This window comes from Protomyctophum parallelum (assembly GCF_964188405.1).
Source record: "Protomyctophum parallelum genome assembly, chromosome: 13".
Lineage (NCBI taxonomy): Eukaryota > Metazoa > Chordata > Actinopteri > Myctophiformes > Myctophidae > Protomyctophum > Protomyctophum parallelum.
In genome coordinates this window covers 23,004,749-23,026,526 of record NC_139708.1, presented here as the reverse complement: position 1 = coordinate 23,026,526, position 21,778 = coordinate 23,004,749, and the positions used below count along the sequence as shown (strand labels likewise).

Sequence of the window (21,778 nt, the reverse complement as noted above, 5' to 3'; positions counted from 1 at the left end):
TGCAGAAATGTTTGCGTTTCAACCCAGATGCCACGGTGTGGAAGGCCAAGCAGCAGGTGCTGTGCTCTCTGACCGAGTCACTGCGAGACGTCCTGAACTACGGCCTGTTCCAGCCGGCCACGGACGGACACGACGCCAAGTTCCTGGAGGAGGAGAGGCTGCTCCGAGAGTACCCACAGTCCTTCGAGAAAGGTGTTCCGTATTTGGAGGTACTGTCTCTCGGGGCATTAGTATTATTATTTTATTAACTAATAAAAAGGTTTAACGCAGAAACCTGTGGCCTGGAATAGAATGATGTTACCTATATGTGCGCGTCGCTGTTTGATGACGTTGCGTAGAGTGGTCCTAATGGGCTAAAGAGGTGGCTGAAATGTGGCTGAATTATGCGTTTTATATTAACTGTATAAAGACATTGAGGGCGGGATAATAAGCCTAGACCCAATGCAGAGTACTTGGGGCAAGTTGGAAAGTACACAGGTTCATGTATTTTTTTAGTTGCATTATAATCCCCATAGGGGGATTTTAGATCGCTTCATATAAGAACTATGTTTGAAAAATAAACCGACCACCCCAGACTTTCTTTCAGGGGAGTGGCTGTGTGTCGTTAATGATGTTCATTAATATTTGATACAGCCAGTTTCTGGAGAAAATGGAATTAATGTGGCCGCAAAAGCCTCGAAACTACATATGAAGGCAATGTCGCTGCTAATATATGTCACGCCCAGCTGTCAACACATTGCGTTCCTGAGATTTTTTAAACGCAGTTCTTATATGAAGAGATCTAAAATCCCCCTATGGGGATTTCAATGCAAATAAAAAATATATGAATCTGGGGACTGACGCCCTCTACCGACAGTGACGTCAGGACTTCGGTGCTCTATAGGCATAATGTCATATACGGTAGCCTTTTTTTATTTTTATTTTTTACAATTTCTAAAAGGGAAAGTGAATTCTGCAGAGTTAGCTGTAGATTCACTAATGTCTCCATATCGTTACCGAGGTTGTGTGCAGTTTGCTCATTAAACCAGGACCAGTGAATACATTAGAATTCCTTTAATGTTGTGTAGGCTATATTCGTGACCCTGTGTGGTGTACTGGTGTCTTGCTTATTATTCTATGCACTGTCACACCCCTTTCCCTGCCTTCAGTCAAACAGGAGGGCGGTTTCCAACACTTGCAAAACGTGAAAGAACTTGAGCATACATGATACATACGATGAAATGCCTGTCCCAGTTAAGAGTTCCCTCTTTCTGTCTCGTTTCTGTCCTCTTTCCGCTGTGTAGTTCCGATACAAGACCAGGGTCTACAAACAGACCAATCTAGATGAGAAACAGCTGGCTAAACTGCACACCAAGGTATCCGCTCTCATTTTCCCACCAGCATCTCTCTAGTTTCTGTCCCAGTGGTGAGTTGCAGATTGAGGTCACGCAGTAATAGTGCATTGGTGCAATGTCTGTGATTAGCATGTGCGTACATGTGAGTGCATGTGCGCGTGCGTGCATGTGCGTGTGTGTGTGAGAGAGAGAGGAGAGAGAGAGAGAGAATGAGCGCACACACGTGTGCCCATATACACGGTAAGATCCTCAGTGTTAAAGTTATCCATTTATAACTTACATTTCTAACAGCGTAACGAAATGGACACTTGCGGGTTCATTTTGTTACATTTGCACACTCACAACGGGGCAACGAAACCCTGAAGTGATTTTGTAGTTTGTTTTTCATGTACAGGTTGAAAACAAGGGTCAGTACAGGGCATGCAGGCCATACAGCAGCTCTGATAAAGTCCATGCTGTGCTGAACTGAACTTAGCACACTTAGTCCCAGACAGAGTTCTGTAACGCAGCGTTCTCTCCTCATGCTCCTCCCGCAGGCCAGCCTCAAGAAGTTCATGGACTACATCCAAACCACTTCTGTGGACAAGATGGGGAAGTTCTTAGACAAGGGTCTGGATCCCAACTACCAGGACGCAGATACCGGTGGTGAGGCCCCCCTGACCTGACCTGACCTGACGGATGCTGTCAACTGTCCAATGGCTTTTCTGTTGTCGTTTGGCTGCATTCGTCTTGTTGTCCATTCAGCCCTAAAATGCATCTCTAATTCATATCGACAAGTATGTTTGTCTGTTTGTTCTCGCAAAGCGCTTGTCACACACACTGGCCTCCAGGACCTCCGAGATCCACATGGGAGCTATGGCATTATTAGAGCCCGTCTTGTTCTGTGTCAGTGTGGTCAACTCTCCAGATGAGCCCTGCTCTGCCTCTGACTCACTCATAGCATATGGCTCTATAATTTAGGATTCAGCTGACCAGTCCCTTCTCCTCCATTGTAAAATCCTGAGTGTTAATCTAATTCTGAGATTATAGAAACATAACTATATTGTAACCCGTAATGGTTATAATTCAGAGTTATAAATGGATGCATTAAGGATTTTACTGTGTACAGTGTACACCATAGAGTTGTGTATGTGTACACAGCCTGTAACAACTTTGTGACCTATGAATTCCATTATTCACACTGTCCCAAAATACAAAAACCACACAATTAAATTAAATTCAAAGGGCTTTTTTGGCATGAGAAAACATATGTTTACATACACCACCTATCTGGACACCATTCTATGTTGTGCTAACACTTTGTCAAAGAGCTAAGCGTGTGGCGTTCACTGTGTATGCAGCTTTTCCTCCCGGTAGTGTTGGGAGGTGGCAGACACTTTTACAGCTTGCATGTGCTCTGTGTGCCAGTCCAGTCACACCAAGACCATGTGTCAAAACACCAGCGCAGCCTGTCACTGGGGGTGTGAAGTGCACTTGCCACTTACTAACACTAGGTGGCAACATTGGGCTCCGTATCCGTAACCAAGTGAAGGCTGGCGCTTCTATAGTGGTGTGGGCCAGCCAGGACACTCAGTGGTTGGGGTGAAAATGTTGGAAGCTTTCTTCCTTATTGGGCCCTTGGCTGACACACCACAGGCCCATTTCCTCATAGTTTACACTTACAGGTTTTACTGTATTGGTCCAGAGTTTTAAGCCACTCCTCACACTGGTCGGTCTGTCTGTCTGTCAATCAATCAATCAATCAATCAATCAATCAATCAATAAATAAATAAATCAATCAATCAATCAATCAATCAATCAATCAATCGTCCAATCAATCAATCAATCGTCCAATCAATCAATCAATCAATCAATCAATCAATCAATCAATCAATCAATCAATCAATCAATCAGTTTTATCTGGAAGTCTGAAAGGTTCTGTGCCCCTGAAGGCTGACCCTGCTGTGTTTGTCTCCCCTCCAGAGACCCCCCTGTCCCTGGCGGTGCAGTGTGAGGTCGGGGCGGGGGAATCCATCAGGGTCCTGGTGCAGAACGGGGCTCACATTGACTTCCGGGCCAAGGATGGACTCACACCGCTCCACAAGTCCGTACGCAGCCACGCCCACGCCGCTCTGCTGGTAAACGTCAAGATGTGTTGTTGTCAATCACGGTGCTTTACTGTATTGATGAATTGAATGTAAAGCAATAGAAATACATTGAGAAGAAGTTGACAAATAAATCGTTATGAGCGGTCGCTTTACAGCAGTTTATGTTATGTTCAGCACCGTTTTGGTGAACGTTCATAAATCTGAATAAGAATGCGTGTGTGCGTGCGTGCGTGCGTGCGTGTGAGGAGGTAATCTCTAGACGCTGGTTCAGATGAATGGTAAACAGTGGTTTATATCTGGTAAGTAATGCCATAATGTGTGTGTGTGTGTCGTAATGTAGATCATTACAGCAAACACGGAGCACAGAGTTAACTCCAATTAAAGTGGAAACTGGGCACGTGGAGGTAAAGTGCTGAGGAAGCTGCTGTGTTCTCCCTGCAGGCCCTGCTGACTCTGGGTGCGTCACCAGACTACAAGGACCGCCGCGGGCTGACACCGCTCTACCACACTGTGCTGACAGGGGGCGACACCTCCTGCTGTGAGACGCTGCTATACCACCGCGCCAAGGTGGGCGTAAGGGACGAGAACGGCTGGGACGAGACTCATCAGGTAGGCTTCTCTCTCTCTCTCTCTCTCTCTCTCTCTTTCTCTCTCGGCATGAATGTTTGACCAAATAAGATGAGAAATGCAATACAGATTTAGTCATCACAGTCCCACATTAGATTGCATTATTGCTGCACTGCTTATTATGCCTTCGATATGGAACATTAGCCACTTCTCTATTCTTTGTCAAACGGACCTGAGATCCAACTGTACTGCTGTACCGCTTTTATCCATCCACAGCGAATGTCTTCACCGATCTACAAGCTCTCAACACTCGCGCAATGCGACATGTTGTAAGCTTGTAGATCTGCTGTTTTGGGAAAAGGCCCCCCATCACCCCCGAATACTAGGCATGTGAGGTTCAAAGTGGTTAAGAAAATCTGTACTGTCTGACAGATATATACTGTAACTAACTGCCGCAAGATAAGTGGAGGCTATAGAGGACATTTTGATGGCTACCTCTGTGTGTTAATATTGCATGTGTGTGTTCTCCTATATGCAGCCATTGTGTACCTGTACGTCAGCCCTACTGTATTATCTATGTCGAGAAGACAAACATTCATGTCGTGAAACACTCGCAACTCGTCTCCCTCCAACCCAGTAAAGCCTGATTTATACTTAGTCGCACGACGGTGTATAAATTAAGCATAACTCTCCACGCCATGTTTGACCTGTCTCACTCATCACCGCTCCTCCTCCCCCCCCTCCCCCCTCCCCCCCCTCACACACACCCCCCCCCCCCCCCCCCCCCATCCTGCCTCTTATCCATCTTGTATCTCAGGGAGGATTGAAGAGGGCGAGCACAGACCGACAGACTCACAGGTACCACTTTCTCTGCCCCCCCTTCACCTCATCCTCCTCTTCATCACCACATCAGCAGCATGCCCACTCCTTTGTCATAGCACTTGTCTTGCAACATCCATCCCTGTTTTTTTGAGTGCCTCAAGCTGGGAGCATTTGTGTACGCAAGACTCGCAGCTGGGTTCCAATCAGTCTCACAGTCGGACTCAGTCTTGAACTTAAACGTGAACTTACTTTAAAAACACATAAATGGGGTCTTTACATAGGCTTTACATATAGGCTTACTTGGATAATGGGTGTTGATGCAAATGTATATTATTGCTGTGCGTGCGTGTGTGTGTGTGTGTGTGTGTGTGTGTGTGTGTGTGTGTGTGTGTGTGTGTGTGTGTGTGTGTGTGTGTGTGCATACATAATATACTGCAATAACAATAACGTCTTGTATCTGAACTCTATTTTCTTTATTCTCTTCTCAGCCTCTCATGTTGGAGGTGGTGTTAATTAACTCAAGTGCCAATTTATAACTGCCACCCTTCTTCTTGCCACCTCTATCTCTTTTCTTCTCTTTTTCTTCCTCCTCTGCATCCACTGTCTCCCACATACATAATTTCTCTCTTTATTTATAAATAACTCCATCGTTCACCATTACCATTCTCTATCGCTTATTTCAAACAAATGTGTTCTACATCTGCTCCTTTCTTTCTTTCTTTCTTTCTTTCTTTCTTTCTTTCTTTCTTTCTTTCTTTCTTTCTTTCTTTCTTTCTTTCTTTCTTTCTTTCCTTCCTTCCATCCCTCCACCATGGTCTGTTAACCCCAGGCATGTCAGAATGGGAACTCGCAGCATCTGGAACATCTTCTGTTCTACGGGGCGGACTCCACCTCCCAGAATGCCTCTGGAAATACTGCCTTGCACGTCTGTGCTTTATACAACAAGGTAGATGTGGTCAAATCATATCAGTACCAATTACAATCACAACAGTGACTCTAACAGCACCTCATATACAATAATATGTAAGATTATAATAGCTAGCTATACTGTATACAGTATGCTTTCAGATACTGTATGCTTTCATTCCACAAGTGCTATGTGTACATTTTTTGGAAAAGATACCCTGCAGACAAGTTCACACGAGGGTTTTAATTAGACGTTTATCATTTTAACATTCTCTTTCATGCAGGAAAGCTGTGTACGAATTCTACTATACAGGGGAGCCAATAAAGACACAAAGAATAATAGTGGGCAGACACCCTTTCAGGTAATTGCTCAATGCATGGCCAGGGTAATTATGCGTGTTCGTTGGTTGTATGGTTTAGTGTCTTATTAAGTTAACGTAGCAGAAAGTGCCGGGGCCTAATTTAACTTTAGTTAAACCGTTATTATTGTGCTGTGATGCACACTGGGTCCCTGTTGGGAGAATTGTGCATAACCCCATAATCTGAATACATTAAGTCTATCAGTGCAGAAAAGCCACCTGAGACAGTCTCAGCCGTGCGTGCGTGCGTGCGTGTCAGAGAGAAAGAGAGCGTAGAAAAATACTTGGTTGTGTGTTGCATGTTGGAAATGCATGGGCCCAAAGCATTGTGTGCATTCATTTGTCATAACATGTCATAATGATGGTTTCACTGAAGCGCTTGTATGTTGTATCCAGGTGGCTGTGATGTCTGGCCATTTTGAGCTGGGAGAGATTATCAAAAACCACCGTGATACAGATGTTGGTAAGTTGTCTAGTCTTCATATTTGGGTATTTGATAAATCACAGATAGAACAGTGTTTGTTTCTCAGTAGCGGTGCAGTAAATACATGTACTTTAGTACAATATTGAGGTGTTTGTACTTTACAGTATTTCCAATATCATATAATAATAATTTTACTTCGACTACATCTCAGATCCAAACATTGTACATTTACTCCACTACATTTATTTTTAAACTTTAGTTACTACTGGTCTGGTAGTTACTTAGATTTTGATCCTTTGCCGATCTACAAGCTCACAATGCGTCGCGATGGGACACATTGTGAGCTTGTAGATCTGCTTTTTTCCAAAAGATTTTTTATACATTTGAAAATGTGAAATGGGACATTCTGCATAATGAGCACTTTCTACTTTTGGTACATTTATGTATATTTTGATGCCAATACTTTTGTACTTTTACTGGTGGCTGGCACCACTCAACAATGGGAGTACTTTTCCCCTCCACTGCCAACAAACAGGATTGCCAGTGTTTGCTGGTTTGAAGCTGCCAGCACATTGTGTCCTTGTCGCTGCACTGTAGTGACTCTACTGGCTGGTCAGCCATAGGAGGGGGTCTGCGGTAGTGTTGATCTTGACGCCACATTTAGATTTTAGTTGTAGTCACAAGTCTCTTGCATAGTTTTCATTTAGTTTTAGTCACATTTTACTCACCGGGAATGATTAATGTTAGCCTAGTTTTAATTGACTGAATGTCACAAGATTTTAGTCAACTAAATCTACAGTTGATTTAGTCGACTAAAATGTATTTTGGCGGGCCTTGATGGCTGATTTTACACTTTCTGAAAATAGCCGCTAATAGCTTGTGGATCTGCTTTTTTCAGCATACAACCAAGCATAAAATAATATTGTTCTACTGGATCTCTTCTCCACTAGTCCCTCGTTAACATTTCAGTCTAGTTTTTATTTGTTGACTAAATTGTCAATATATTTAGTCATAGTTTTAGTGTGATGCTTCTAATGCTGTTTAATGTACGTAATATCCGTTTAATGCAATAAGCATTCAATGCAAGGAAATGCATTCATGATTAATCGAAATGATCATTTTGATTTAATGCAAAGTGCCCTGAAAGGGCTCTATAAATTATATTAACATAGTCAAGCAACTGAATTGAACAAAATAGCATGTTCTGCTGTTTCTTGGCGCATGAAGCATACAGGCTCTCCGAAATCCATATAGCGAAAGCAAATTCCGTACAGGGATAATACCGTGCCCACTTGTAACCAGTCTGTTTAGAGCAGTGCATGGTTCGCAAGCTTTTTTGTCTGTTGCATTTTGCACCCCTTCAGCTGTTTTGCCATGCTGAAAGTACCCCCTCACTCATGCGTTTTGACAATTCTCTTAAATTAGTTCCATTACTATCCAACAATATTAATGGACATGTCATGGATCTGACGGGTCGCTGTGTGGTTTGATAATGGAACTATCGTAGTTTAGTACATTGGCTGCTTTCTTGTCAATCATAGTTTCAGCCAAAACTAAGGCTGCAGGGAGAATGAGAGCAACAGCAACTGCACTTCTGAGCCATTTATCCATGTTTGCTTTCACTGGTTGGGTGCAGATTTGACAAAGGATTTATTGGTTTCAACATGCCTAATTGTGACCTCCTCACATAGCGTAATAGCTAGGTGACATTGACAACTGCAGGGGAACTAGTTGTGGCGTTCCACAAATACCATTTTAGCAAAGGTCTTTTGAAATGGATGTACTGTCATATTTATCATTTTGGGAATATATTGTAAAAAATCCCCAATCTTTCCATGTAGCCCCTGCAGCTGCTTAAGTAAGTATACCCCCAGGGGTACACCAGGTTGGGAACCACTTTAGAATCCTACATTGTGTAGCTAACTAGCTAGCCAGCTAAATAAACGTCAAGACAGGTGATAATCTAGCTTGGCTGCTGTGCGCAATTCATGTTCCCGCTCCCGTCTTCCCCAACTCCCAAGCATCCACTCAAAACAAAGGGTTAAGGGTGTAAAGGAAACTATATATTTATTAACAGAATAGGAATAACAATCAAATCAAAAGTAACTGAGATTGAATGTTGAAATAAATCAAAAAGAACTAAACCGAAATAATACCTAACGAAAACAAAATACAAGAGCTTACCTCCTTAACATACACAGAACTTAAAGGAAACGGAACTCAAATTCACTTAACTCAAATCAGACAGCAAAGCAAACAAAATCATATTAACCCATTTTGGGCGGGGAACCCATTTTGGTGTTTTAAACATTATGTTATAATTTATCTATTGAAAAATAGCAGATCTACAAGCTACGAGCTTGTAGGTCTGCTATTTTTGAAAAATCGTAAAAATGTGGCGCAAATCTTTGAATATAGATTATTTCAAAGTGAATGTTTTTAACTCATGTCTAAATGGGTTAACTAAACATACAATAACTAAATACTTGGTTGGGAGCTGAGGAGGACAGGTCTGTCGCCCTGCGTGCTGCACTCTCTTCTGCTCTTCTATAGAGAATGGCCAACATCATTAGCCACTCGGAATGGCTGTAGGACTGTTCCCCACCAATCGCTGCCCGCCCCGAAAGTCTCCCCTCCAATGGATGGCAGGCCACACCTGTTCTGCATCCATTCCCAGTCACGCCCACACTCACTTCATCCCAGCACCAAAATCATATCACAGAATACGACCCCAGTCGTAACACCCCCCCTTCCCAAGAATGTAGCACTCCCCTATAGTACTCGAGGTTAACCCACTTACAATCCTCTTGATAATGCATCTGCCATTACATTCTCAGTATACCTTTTTTGTGGCAAATCTCCAGATTGAAATCCTGCGATGCAATAGACCAACGCATTAACCTCTGATTAGAGTTTCGCAGCCTCAAGTCCTCTCCGTCGGCGCGCCTGCCTTGTTGATTTGAACAGCCTACTGTTGGGAAAAGTACTCACCTTTTCTACTTAAGTAAAAGCATCAATACTGCAATGTAGAACTACTCTGTTACTAAGTAAAAGTCCGGAATTAAAAATGTACTTGAGTAAAAGTACAAAGTATTGGTATCAAAATGTACTTAAGTAAAAGCATCAATACTGCAATGTATACAGAACTACTCCGTTACTAAGTAAAAGTGCGGAATTCAAAGTATTGGTATCAAAATGTACTTAAAGTACGAAAGTAGAAAGTATTATTATCATTGTGCAGAATATGTCCCATTTCAAATTTTCAAATGCATACATTTTTTTAAAATGGCAGATCTACAAGCTCACAATCGCAACACATTGTGAGCTTGTAAATCGGCTATTTAAATGGCTGAAATGTACTGTATATAAGGCCGAAGTGGTTTAATGTATGTTTTGAATCATAATAGAAATTCTAGTAAGTATAGTAACTCAAGTTTTCAAATAAATGTACTGAGTAATAGCACAATATTTGCCTCTGAGATGTAGTGGAGTACAAGTAATAGTATATAATAGTAAGTAAAGTCAGCCTCCTCCTGTCCACATGTCGAAGTGTCCTTGGGCAAGACACTGAACCCTACGTTGCCTCCAATGAGTCGGTCAGTGCTAGCTTTGCCACCATTGGTGTGTGAATGTGTGAAAGTGAGGACGCTGGTGTCAACCGTTCACCTCCCAATGTATGAATGAATGAACCATTATAAAGCACTAGGGCTGACCTCGATTAGTCGAATAGTCGACTAATCGATCGGAACGGGTCTCAGTCGACTGACCACCTCTCAGTCGATGTTTCCACCACTGCTTGTGTCCTCGATAGAAACCTTTCACTTCATTTTGAACGTTTATCTGTACCACCTCTCTCTCCTCCCCTCCCCCTCCCCTCCCCCTCCCCTCCCCTCCCAGTGCCCTTTGTGGAATCACCAAAGTATGCTCCTCAGAGGCGGGAGTCGGCTGCACGGAACCTGGCCCTGCCACACCCTCACCCCTTCCTGCGGGCCAACAGTGACAACAGCATGAACCTACCCGAGTGGATGGCAGCGCCCAATGCCCCGGGCTCCAACATTGTCTCTGTGCAGGTATATAGAGGACACTCCTCTGTCACCAGCAGCCTATACGATACACTCTACTGAATGGAACACATCCAGCCCATTCTGACCTGAGATCAGATCTAAAAAAAATCTTCTACATCCTGACAGTTTTCTGAAAAATCCATATTTTCTATGGCACGCTATGAGCTTGTAGATCTGCTATTTTTCAATAGCTAAAGCATAGCGTATAATGCTAACACCAAAAAAGGGATTCCCGCCAAAAATGGGCTAGACATGTTCACTCTTCTTCTTCTTTCCCCATCCTCTCTGTGAGAGGGAGGGTGACTGATTTAAGCAGTCACACCTGGCCTGAGTCAAACTAGAACTGGACTCAGAGCTGGGTGTGGCTGCGCACCTGTTGTGCATGGACTTGATCAAGGCACAACAGGTGCGCAGCCACACCCAGCTCTGAGTCCAGTTCTAGTTTGACTCAGGCCAGGTGTGACTGCTTAAATCAGTCACCCTCCCTCTCACACTCTCTTTACACCCTCTCTAATATCTCTCCCTTTACTTTCTCCCTCCCTCTCTCTGCTCAACGTCCACAGGGTTTCAAGCACACCCAGGGTACCCTGCGCAGCTCCAGTAGCCCCCGAGGGGCGCGGACCCGCTCTCCCTCCCGAGGGAGAGCGGGGGGTGGGGACAAGGAGGACAGGAGCCGGCAGAGTAGGAGGCAGGCCGCGTAAGTGCAGAAGGAGAACATTAATGATGATCCGCGAGGAGCGTGATCCCATGAGGGATAGCTATAGTGAATAATCAGTTCACATTAGCTGGTGTCACGGGCCCCTGTGCTTTTATACAGTAGAGTAGAGTAGAGTAGATCAATGTCATTGAGGCTGGTATAATTCAAACTTACCCTCATTTATATCGTGTGTCGCTCACTGAAAATACAATTCAGCCGTGGCGACATTGCAGGCATTGAAATATTGTACTCACTAACGGTGTGAACAAAATAGTACTAGTAGATAAAAAATAAACAGTAATAATACGCATTAAAGCAGTTGCAAATAGCATATATTGTATATTGTTTCAACAAAACAGTATCTGCAGTCGTGCATCTTTTCTCAGTGTTATTTTCGCCGGTCGTACGACAATAACTGATGATCTTATGTCATGCCCCCCTCAGACCCGCCCCTGTAAACCCCCCCGCTGCACCGGCGCAAGCAGGCCAGCGGAGGCGCCTGTACAGCGCTGTGCCCGGGCGCATTTTCGTGGCTACTCGCTCGCACTCCGCCCAGGGAGACCAGCAGATCAGCTTCAACAAGGGCGACAGGGTCAAAGGTGTGTGTGCTTCTGGCATTGCCGCACGTGCGCGCGCGCGTGCGTGCGTGCGTGTGTGTGTAAGCATATATTTTGTCTCTAATGTGAATTAAAGGTGTCTTGTCTTGCCTCGCTGCCAGTCCAGCGAGTAAACTCAGTCAATGTCATGGTCATTACTGACCAGGGCCACGTCCTGGCCCAGTGTCCACTGAGTGTCTTCATTTGTGAGTGTATCAGTCTGCAAAATGGACATGTCCCGATGTGAGTGTAAGGTCCCTATATGTGTTTGTATTCAATGTCTGCAGGTATGAATATGTGTGTGTTTGTGAGTGAGTCTAAGGTGTCTCCAGGTATGTATGCCTTGGTGAGTATGTAGAGGGGTTTGCATGTTTGTCTAGTCCGTTTGAGTGCGTGTCCACATTATTATTTGTCTTATTTTCTTGTCCGTTCAACGTTTCTTTGTTTTCTGTGTCATTTCTTGCTGTGTTGTTCTCTACGGCGACTGTGTGCGTCATTCACTGACCGTGCGACTCTCCTCTGCCCCCCCCCCCCCCCCCCCCCCTGCAGTGCTGAGTGTGGGCGAGGGTGGCTTCTGGGAGGGGACAGTGAGGGGACGAACCGGTTGGTTCCCCTCCGAATGTGTGGAGGAAGTGGCACCTCGTCAGGACAGTCGATCAGGTGAGTGCACGCACGCACACGCACACACACACACACACACACACACACACACACACACACACACGCCCCATCACATCACATTAACACATCCTACCTCATTGGTCCTGACCACACTTTTTCAGAACCAAGGAGAAGACTATATACGACAACATTTCTGGGGGAGAGTTGAAACTTAACGACTCGTCTGCCCGAACGTTGCTCTAGTAGTGCACTATAGCGTCTAAAGACAGTCTGACCATGACTCGCTGGATGCCAGGTGTAACATATTCTGTCTGCATAGCCCGGAGCGAAGGAATATCACCACACTGACGCTGCTACAGTATAGAGTCTTATAGCACCGGATTAGCAACCTAACAGTATTAGCCTGCCCTAACGGTATAGACTGAGCATGGACCATAAAGGAAACAAGCCCCCTGGGGATTTGTGTGTTATCATTTTAGAATAACCTTTGACTCTACAACCTTGACTGTATTGTTAACAAAGCTGCTATTAAAGTATTCAATCAATCAATCAATCAATCAATCAATCAAAATAGTCTTTATTGTAACCTGCTGATGTCTCTCTGGTGGTGTGTTTTCAGAGAGCCGCGGGGAGAGAGCCAAGAGATTGTTTCGCCATTACACTGTGGGATCTTACGACAGCTTTGACGCGCCCAGGTAAGAGTGACACCGTCGCTACTGTATTTAGCCACCACTGTTGTTGCGTTTCCACAGAGATCCGCAGAGATCCCTCTTGCAGACGTTTTGCTCAACGTGCATGATTTCCCTCAGCAGCGTGTTGCTTTACGTTCAGAATAGTTCACACATACCTTAGTTTGCACCTACCTGGGAGCTGGGGGTCTCCTTATTAACCACTTTCACACTGGCACCCCGATTTTGGGCATGTCATTATAGAGCGTCGCAGTCCCGCCCCCCTTTCAGAACGACGAGTGGCCCAGGAAATGATTCTCCATTCATTTTCTCCATAGGCTTTTCAAAAAGTATTTATATAAAGACGGTTACGCCGCGGACAAAGCCAATTTGTATCGTGCCAAATCATGACAATAAACACATTATTTTGTGCCGATCAAATAATTTGAAAGAAGAAAAATAAAGGCAGGATACACTATTTGTTTAGTTTTTCTTCTTACTAATTATTTGATCGGCCCAAAACATTGTAATTATTGTCATGATTTGTCACGATCCGAGTTGGCTTTGTCCGCGGCGTAACCACCTTTAAATATATACTTTTTGAAAAGCCTATGGAGAAAATGAATGGAGAATCATTTCCTGGGCCACTCGTTGTTCTGAAAGGGGGCGGGACTGCGACGCTCTATATAGGCAAAGAAGAAAGAAGAAATCATTCATTTTCAAAAGTTAAGTGGTTCATTGTGGCCAATGAGCAGCTCTCCTGGTCCTGGAGCAGTCGGTGGTTCAATGTCCTGGTCCTGGGAGCATCAGTGGCAGCCTTTGAGGGAGGGCAAGGTATCACTCACCGTTTCCCAGCTGTATGCCGGATCAGAACTAGGCTTTTTGTAATTTTTTAGACTACAGCCACCGTAAGCTTAAAATGAAATGACACGTGTGTGTGTGTGTGTGTGTGTGTGTGTGTGTGTGTGTGTGTGTGTGTGTGTGTGTGTGTGTGTGTGTGTGTGTGTGTGTGTGTGTGTGTGTGTGTGTGTGTGTGTGTGTGTGTGTGTGTGTGTGTGTGTGTGTGTGTGTGTGTGCGTGCGTGCGTGCGTGCGTGCGTGCGCGCGCGCGCGTGCGTGCGTGCGCGCGCGTGCGTGCGCGCGCGTGCGTGCGTGCGCTGCACGGGATTCCTTCTCGAAATAACACATGTCCTGGGCTAGGTGATTCATGTGCTTGGCACGGTGATTCATATGTTGTGGTACTGCTCTGGACTCGTTTGATATGATATCCGGTGAGTGATTCATTTTCATGCAGTGAACATCATAGTAAAAGGGACTTTTACCACCTAATGCTGGCAGGTTTGTCGCGCCAATGCAAGCGCTTGACATTTCAACTGTGCAAAAGATCTTCTGTACCAAAGTAGGAATGTGTGATAATTTCTCCTGGATAATGACCAATTTAATATTGTACAGTCACATTGAAGGTGAGGCTCTTATGGATCAGGGCCCACTTGAAAATCTCGAAAGCATTCGTGACTACTGTACTTTAACACTGCAATTGTGCGTTTGCAGAGAAATTAGTGTTCCGGATTGGATTGGTGGAACTATCACTATGTGCGTATTTATAGATGATCTCAATGAGAACTCAAAATTGTAAATAAAATTAAGGTGACATTATTTAATTTTTTTAGAGTTTTCACAATTATTTGGGAGCCCACTTCATTATGCTCACATGCCACCAGGCTCTGGAGCCACAGGTCAAGAATCACTGTGCTAGAATAAGAATACAGATGTGTAAGAATTGGATGCTTTCACCCCAACTGTGGCTCACATTTATACTTAAAGTATCAATACTGCAATGTAGAAATACTCCATTACAAGTAAAAGTCAGGAATTCTACATTTTCTTTACTAAAAGTACAAAGGTATTGGCATCTTTAGGTACTTAAAGTATACCTAAAATAACAGTACTAGTTATGCTAAATGTCCCATTTCAAGTGTGCAAATGTATCCGCACACCCAGATCAATGTATTTATTTAGCAAGCTTTCGGTCTACTGACCTTCTTTGTGGCTCAGCGGATGAGCGGTGGTTCTTTTTCCAAGTGTGCAAATGTATAAAAAATCTTTTGAAAATAGCAGATCGGCTATTTTTAAATAGGCGAAATGTATATAGGGCTGGTGTGGTTAATAACACCCCAATCGCCCAGGACGAAGTTCACCGTCCTTTCTATTAGTAACACCCAGCGCCCAGGACGAAGTTTTATCCAAAAGTTTATTGATATGAAAACCGATCGCATCGCTCCACAGCCTAGGAGCGCCTGTTGCGCTATCCTCGATGTTGCGCAACAGTGGTACGTCATCGAAGATGTTCCCCTTCTGTTTAGCCGACGACAACGAAAATCTTAAAACGTTAATAACTCGCGATCTAATTCATCCCGTCCAATTCTAAGAAAAGATCCTGTATATATATATGTATAACTTCCGGTCCGAATGTAAAAGTGCTCCGTTGCTATAAATCGCTTGGGCGCTATGAGTTAATGGATTAAATAACCCCAGGCAATCTGAGTTTTCTTATGTATGTTTTATTTTTTATATTAATCAAAATCTACAAAGTACCTAGCAACTAAAGTTTTCAAATAAATGTAGTGGAGTAAAAGTACAACATTTGGATCCGAGATGTAGTGGAGACTGTGGAGTAGAAGTACAATACTGCCCAGGCCGTAGCGTAACGGTCTGGGCACCGGACTGGTAATCCAGTCGCAGTGTGCCGCGGGTTCGACTCCCGGACCCGACACGGCCTTTACTGCATGTCATCCCCCCATCTCTCTCCCGTTTCCTGTCAGCCTACTGTCTGTCCCTTCAAAAAAAAATCAATAAAAGGCGTAAGCCGCAAAAAAATATCTTAAAAAAAAAAAAAAAAAAAAAAGAAGTACAATACTTACTTTCCACCACTGCTTCTAGGTGGGTTGAAGTTGTCATCGATGGTGATGGTGATTCTAGACAGTTACTTTTGGTGACTAATTCTGAACCCTGCATCAGTTGTTGTGGTGTTATGCAATGCACTCACCACACTACTCTCCTACACAAAGAAAGTAAGAAACAATTCCCTTTGAACAGAATGATACTGTATATGCAGCGCTGCCGTACCATCAGGCTGTCCAGAGGCTAATATTTACAAAGACTCCTAGAATAGAATCCCAGGCACAAAACCCTTAATTTATAATATTTTCATATGGACCCGACTAGTCCATTTGGTTCCCGAACCTTTCCAGCGTCCCCGGAAATTCAAACTTACAAGAGAATCCATTGTGAATTATGCCTTTATTATCCCATTTTGGGGCGGGAACCCCTTTTGGTGTTAGCATTATGTTATGCTTTAGCTATTGAAAAATAGCAGATCTACAAGCTCATAGCGTGCCACCGAGTGGCGCACTACGAGCTTGTAGGTCTGCTATTTTTGAAAATTTGAAGAACGACTGACATAGAAACATAGCTTTTTCAGAAAACTGTAAACACGGAGTGAGAGCAGGGATGTGACATGCAGCAAATGGTCCGGCTGGCCAGGAATCACACCAGGGACTTGCTGTCGAGCATTTGAGCCCACGTGGTACGTGCCCTATCCACTTTTTCAGACGCTTATAGATTCAATGGTCTCTCAATAATCTAACAACAACATGGCTTGAATGAGTGTTGAACCTTCCTCTTGACCTGTCCTCTTCTCCATCAGTATTTTGGGGGTTATTCATAAAATGCTTTCCAGATAGAGGGATACCCAGTAAAATCCTCTGTGTTCATTCATTTATCCATTTTGTGTAAGCGAGTGTACAGATGTAACCAACGGCTTTCATTTCGCTTTAATTTGATTTAATTTGTACACTGGACTATGCTGTGGGTATGCATTAGCACATGGTCTGAGCTCCCTTGGTGCTGTCTGTGGACACAGTGTGGCAAGTCTTCTGTATTGACTCTGGAGTGGAACTCCTCCTAATTAGCTTTGTATATAATATAAGGTCATTCACTTTAATGTATTGCATTTGCATTACGACGTCGAGAGAGGGACTCGCTTTGAGGCGAACTCATTCCAGTGTCCGGGGCTTATTATTGGTCTGCGTAAAGACAGAATTATTTACATAGAAATAAACACATTATAAAACACATGTATTATTTACACACAATCCTGCCTTTCGCCTCCCTTTCTCTCTCTGTCTGTCACTCCGTCTCTCTGCCTTTCTCTCTCTCTTTTTACGTCTCCCGTTCATCCATTACTCCCTCTCTGTTGCCCTCCATATGCCTGTGTTAGTCTGTCTCTCTCTTTCTGTCCGTCTCATACTGCCATTAATAATTTACATGCCTTTCATCAACAGTGACATTTCATGCAAGCAGCTGACTCTACCGTGTAAAGTCAGACCTGTTCGCGCACGCACGCACGCACGCACGCACGCACGCACGCACGCACGCACGCACGCACGCACGCACGCACGCACGCACGCACGCACGCACGCACGCACGCACGCACGCACGCACGCACGCACGCACGCACGCACGCACGCACGCACGCACGCACACACACACACACACACACACACACACACCGTGGATAATTAACAAGTGGAGCCATGGGTGTTTGTTTGGCCAGGCATCCATCCATTGCTGACTCAGTGACGCCTTCACACAGGCCTGCTTTCAGAGACTTTAGCGTTCAGTCTATTATCTCATGCAGCTATTCTCTAGTGTCCCTCTTTCATTCCTCTATATTTGCCACATCTCTGGGCCATCTCTCTCCATCCCTCTGTCCGTCCCTCACTTTCCATTCATCACCGTATCACTAACCCCCTGTACTTTTTTAATTTTCTCTCTATCACCCCCTCTCCCCTGTGGAGTCTCCATCTGGAGGTCAGACAGTGAAGGGCACTCTAGAGGGAGAGACGGATGGAGAGCCTTGGACAAAGAAAGAGAGATGCTTTTATTTATGTCTTTTGAAATATGGAGCCCAGTGAGAGAGACACAGTTAGTTTATCAGTGGAAAACGACGAGTCATCTGTTTGTTTGTGTGAATTAACAGGCCTCTTCTCCTCAACTCTGATCTCACGCCCTGCTTTAGACTCAACATCGGCTATTACAGCCAGACGTTGTTTGTAGCTCTTTATCACTTTGATTTAAGCTCAGCCTTTTTTGTAAGGCCTCGGCACCAGGCACAAGCACTGTACATTGGTTGGTTGGCAGTGCCCGATCACCTTCCCAATTGCCTTAATTTGAGAAATTGCCCTTTAATATGCCTACATAATTTCTCTGGTGTATTTCCCTCTTGTGATCGGCAGTTGCTCTCTGCCCTGCTCTCATTCAATACAAAGGCTAGACGAGTTCCTTTTGTTGGCAGGGGCCCTCGTTGATTGACCTCCTTGTTTTTGGACATGCCTTATAGCATTGTCTGTCCCATGCATGTCGTGGTTTTGGCATCTTAATGGCTTATTCGGTCAAATTTCATTATCTATAAATCATTGCAGTCCATACAGTATTAGTAAGCAATATGCAGTATATACACTTTTGTCTAACTGAGTCTTTAGGATGATTATCTTCTCTGCTATCGTGGAGCGCTATGAGCTTGTAGATCTGCTATTTTTCAATCGCTAAATTATAACATAATGTTTAAAACACAAAGGGGTTCCCGCCCAAAATGGGTTACATATTATGCTCAGTGCGTGTTGTCTTTAAATCCAAGAGTCGTCTGTCTTCTAAATTATTTTTATCCAGTTGTGTATTACAGAATGGCCCTGAAGGTTTTTGTGCAGACTGTCATTTGTACTTCCCTTAGAACATGATATTTTTCACTTTCATTTCACTTTCATTTTGCAATGGAAGTCAATGAGGCTCGGATCAGGCTGAAACGGTGCCCTGCACTGTACATCGCCAGACATGACCCTAGCGGGGCGCGCCCCCCTAGTGGTCTGTTTGCACAAACTCAAATATTGGATACGTATAGGTGTGGTTGAAACCAAAATAATTGATAAAAGCGATTTTTCAATGGATTCTGTTACTATTGGGTGTGTTAACATACTAATTATTTTCAAGATGGCGTCCACGATGGAGCTGCCGGGAAATTTGTGATCTACATAATGACCGGTATGGCGTTTGTAGCTTGTTCTTGTGATGTGTCCTCAACATGGCAAGATACTTGTTGAAAGCTGCAATAAGTTTCCGTGTTCCGGGCTATAGTGTCGTTCACTGATTGGAGACTGGAGATGACGTCAGCTTTTTTTGTTATGCTGATTGGCTGAAGGAGGTTGTCTGCCTATGCTGTAGTCCTGCCTCCACTCGCATGAATGGAAATGCGATTTCAAGGGGGAGTGGTTACCATGCAAGGCCACGAAATTCTTTGACGTCGCTTTTTAGAAGTGGATTGAGCAAATCATAAAATTGGCTCATTGGGAGATCTAAAGGTCAAGAGGTCTTTTGAGGAATGACTGTGACCTTCAGTTCCTGAGGGATTCTCACAGCCCTCTACCATATTGCCGAATTTCGTGGGAAAACGACAGCACAGAACTGTCAAAACGGCAAAAAATGGCGGAATTCGTACGAAAACAATATGGGCTCTACGCCCTGATTCAAGTGTCTGTGTGTGTGTGCAAATGGATAGGTGGAGATGTAGGCTATACCATACCATACCACCATATAGACCTCCACCTCAGATGTCTTTTTAATAGCTTTAATCTCTCCATATACCACTTGATATTAAGTCCTCTAGCTACCTCCTTTCATCTCACCTCCATTCTCCTCCTCCTCCTCCACCCCTCTTGGATAATCAGTTTCTCCCTTTTCAGCCCCCCCCCCACCCTCCCCCTCCTCTTTTTTCTCTCACCCTTTCTCCGTCCATCTCTTTCACTCTCACACTCTCCTTTCCTCTCTCTCTCCCACCGCTGTGTCTCAGTCTCTCGCTGTTTGTACATCCCTCTTTTGCCTTATGTCTGTCTGTGTGTGTGTGTGTGTGTGTGTGTGTGTGTGTGTGTGTGTGTGTGTATCTTCCCCTCCACTCTCTGATCCCAGCTCACTCACTGAGTGTTGAGTGCCGGTGGCAGCAGTGTGCTCCCCTAGTACTAGCACACATGACAACTTTTCTGGAGCAACGGTCTGTGAAATAGGGATGAGGTGAACACACACACACACACACACATTTCTTTTCAGATCTGGCGACATGTACTGGCTCGCATGCACGGGTGGACATGTGCACTGCACACACACAGTCACACAGTCACACGCACACAGTCACACACACCCACAGACACACACACACACACACACACACACACACACAACACACACACACACACACACACACACACACACACACACACACACACACATACACCATTCACAGCATATGCTGGGGGTATAATCATAAAGGGAGAGAGGGAGGGACAGGACGGCAAAGAGAGAGGAGCTGAGGACGTATAAGGGGAATGAGAGAGAGAGACTGAGGACGTATAAGGGGAATGAGAGAGAGAGAGAGGCTGAGGACATGTAAAGGGAATGAGAGAGAGAGACTGAGGACGTATAAGGGGAATGAGAGAGAGAGACTGAGGACGTATAAGGGGAATGAGAGAGAGAGAGAGAGGCTGAGGACATGTAAAGGGAATGAGAGAGAGAGACTGAGGACGTATAAGGGGAATGAGAGAGAGAGAGAGAGGCTGAGGACATGTAAAGGGAATGAGAGAGAGAGAGAGAGAGGCTGAGGACATGTAAAGGGAATGAGAGAGAGAGAGAGGCTGAGGACATGTAAAGGGAATGAGAGAGAGAGAGAGAGGCTGAGGACATGTAAAGGGAATGAGAGAGAGAGAGAGGCTGAGGAGGTACATAAGGGGAATGAGAGAGAGAGAGAGAGAGAGAGAGAGAGAGAGAGAGAGAGAGAGATAGAGAGAGAGAGAGAGAGGCTGAGGAGGTACATAAGGGGAATGAGAGAGATGAGAGAGAGAGAGAGAGAGAGAGAGCTGAGGAGGTACATAAGGGGAATGAGAGAGAGAGAGGCTGAGGAGGTACATAAGGGGAATGAGAGAGAGAGAGAGGCTGAGGAGGTACATAAGGGGAATGAGAGAGAGAGAGAGAGAGAGAGAGAGAGAGAGGCTGAGGAGGTACATAAGGGGAATGAGAGAGAGAGAGAGAGAGAGAGGCTGAGGAGGTACATAAGGGGAATGAGAGAGAGAGAGAGGCTGAGGAGGTACATAAGGGGAATGAGAGAGAGAGGCTGAGGAGGTACATAAGGGGAATGAGAGAGAGAGAGAGAGAGAGAGAGAGAAGAGAGAGAGCTGAGGAGGTAATAAGGGAATGAGAGAGAGAGGCTGAGGAGGTACATAAGGGGAATGAGAGAGAGAGAGCTGAGGAGGTACATAAGGGAATGAGAGAGAGAGAGAGAGAGAGAGAGAGCTGAGGAGGTACATAAGGGAATGAGAGAGAGAGAGAGAGGCTGAGGAGGTACATAAGGGAATGAGAGAGAGAGAGAGAGAGAGAGGCTGAGGAGGTACATAAGGGGAATGAGAGAGAGACTGAGGACGTATAAAGGAATGAAAGAGAGACGGGGGGGGGGGGTATGGACGAGAGGAAGTGAGAGAAAGAGAGATAGAGAGAGAGCAGAGAGCGATAGAGGGAAGGAGGGAGGGAAGCCGA

At 44.7% G+C, this 21,778-nt stretch overlaps 1 protein-coding gene across 1 annotated transcript in view; it reads left to right on the top strand.

The window, feature by feature from the left end:
• Positions 1-13,176, top strand: part of LOC310868555 (SH3 and multiple ankyrin repeat domains protein 1-like) — a gene marked incomplete at its 3' end in the record, with an annotated part of 61,898 nt that extends 48,722 nt beyond the window's left edge. Inside the window, exons 6-18 of the mRNA XM_083779014.1 lie at positions 6-209; positions 1,284-1,355; positions 1,871-1,979; positions 3,297-3,451; positions 3,863-4,030; positions 5,640-5,756; positions 6,001-6,078; positions 6,472-6,538; positions 10,397-10,569; positions 11,127-11,260; positions 11,705-11,859; positions 12,406-12,516; positions 13,097-13,176. Coding sequence (XP_083635140.1) covers positions 6-209; positions 1,284-1,355; positions 1,871-1,979; positions 3,297-3,451; positions 3,863-4,030; positions 5,640-5,756; positions 6,001-6,078; positions 6,472-6,538; positions 10,397-10,569; positions 11,127-11,260; positions 11,705-11,859; positions 12,406-12,516; positions 13,097-13,176 — 1,623 coding nt within the window. The remainder of the gene's footprint in view (positions 1-5; positions 210-1,283; positions 1,356-1,870; positions 1,980-3,296; positions 3,452-3,862; positions 4,031-5,639; positions 5,757-6,000; positions 6,079-6,471; positions 6,539-10,396; positions 10,570-11,126; positions 11,261-11,704; positions 11,860-12,405; positions 12,517-13,096) is intronic.
• Between the last annotated feature and the right edge of the window lie 8,602 nt (positions 13,177-21,778).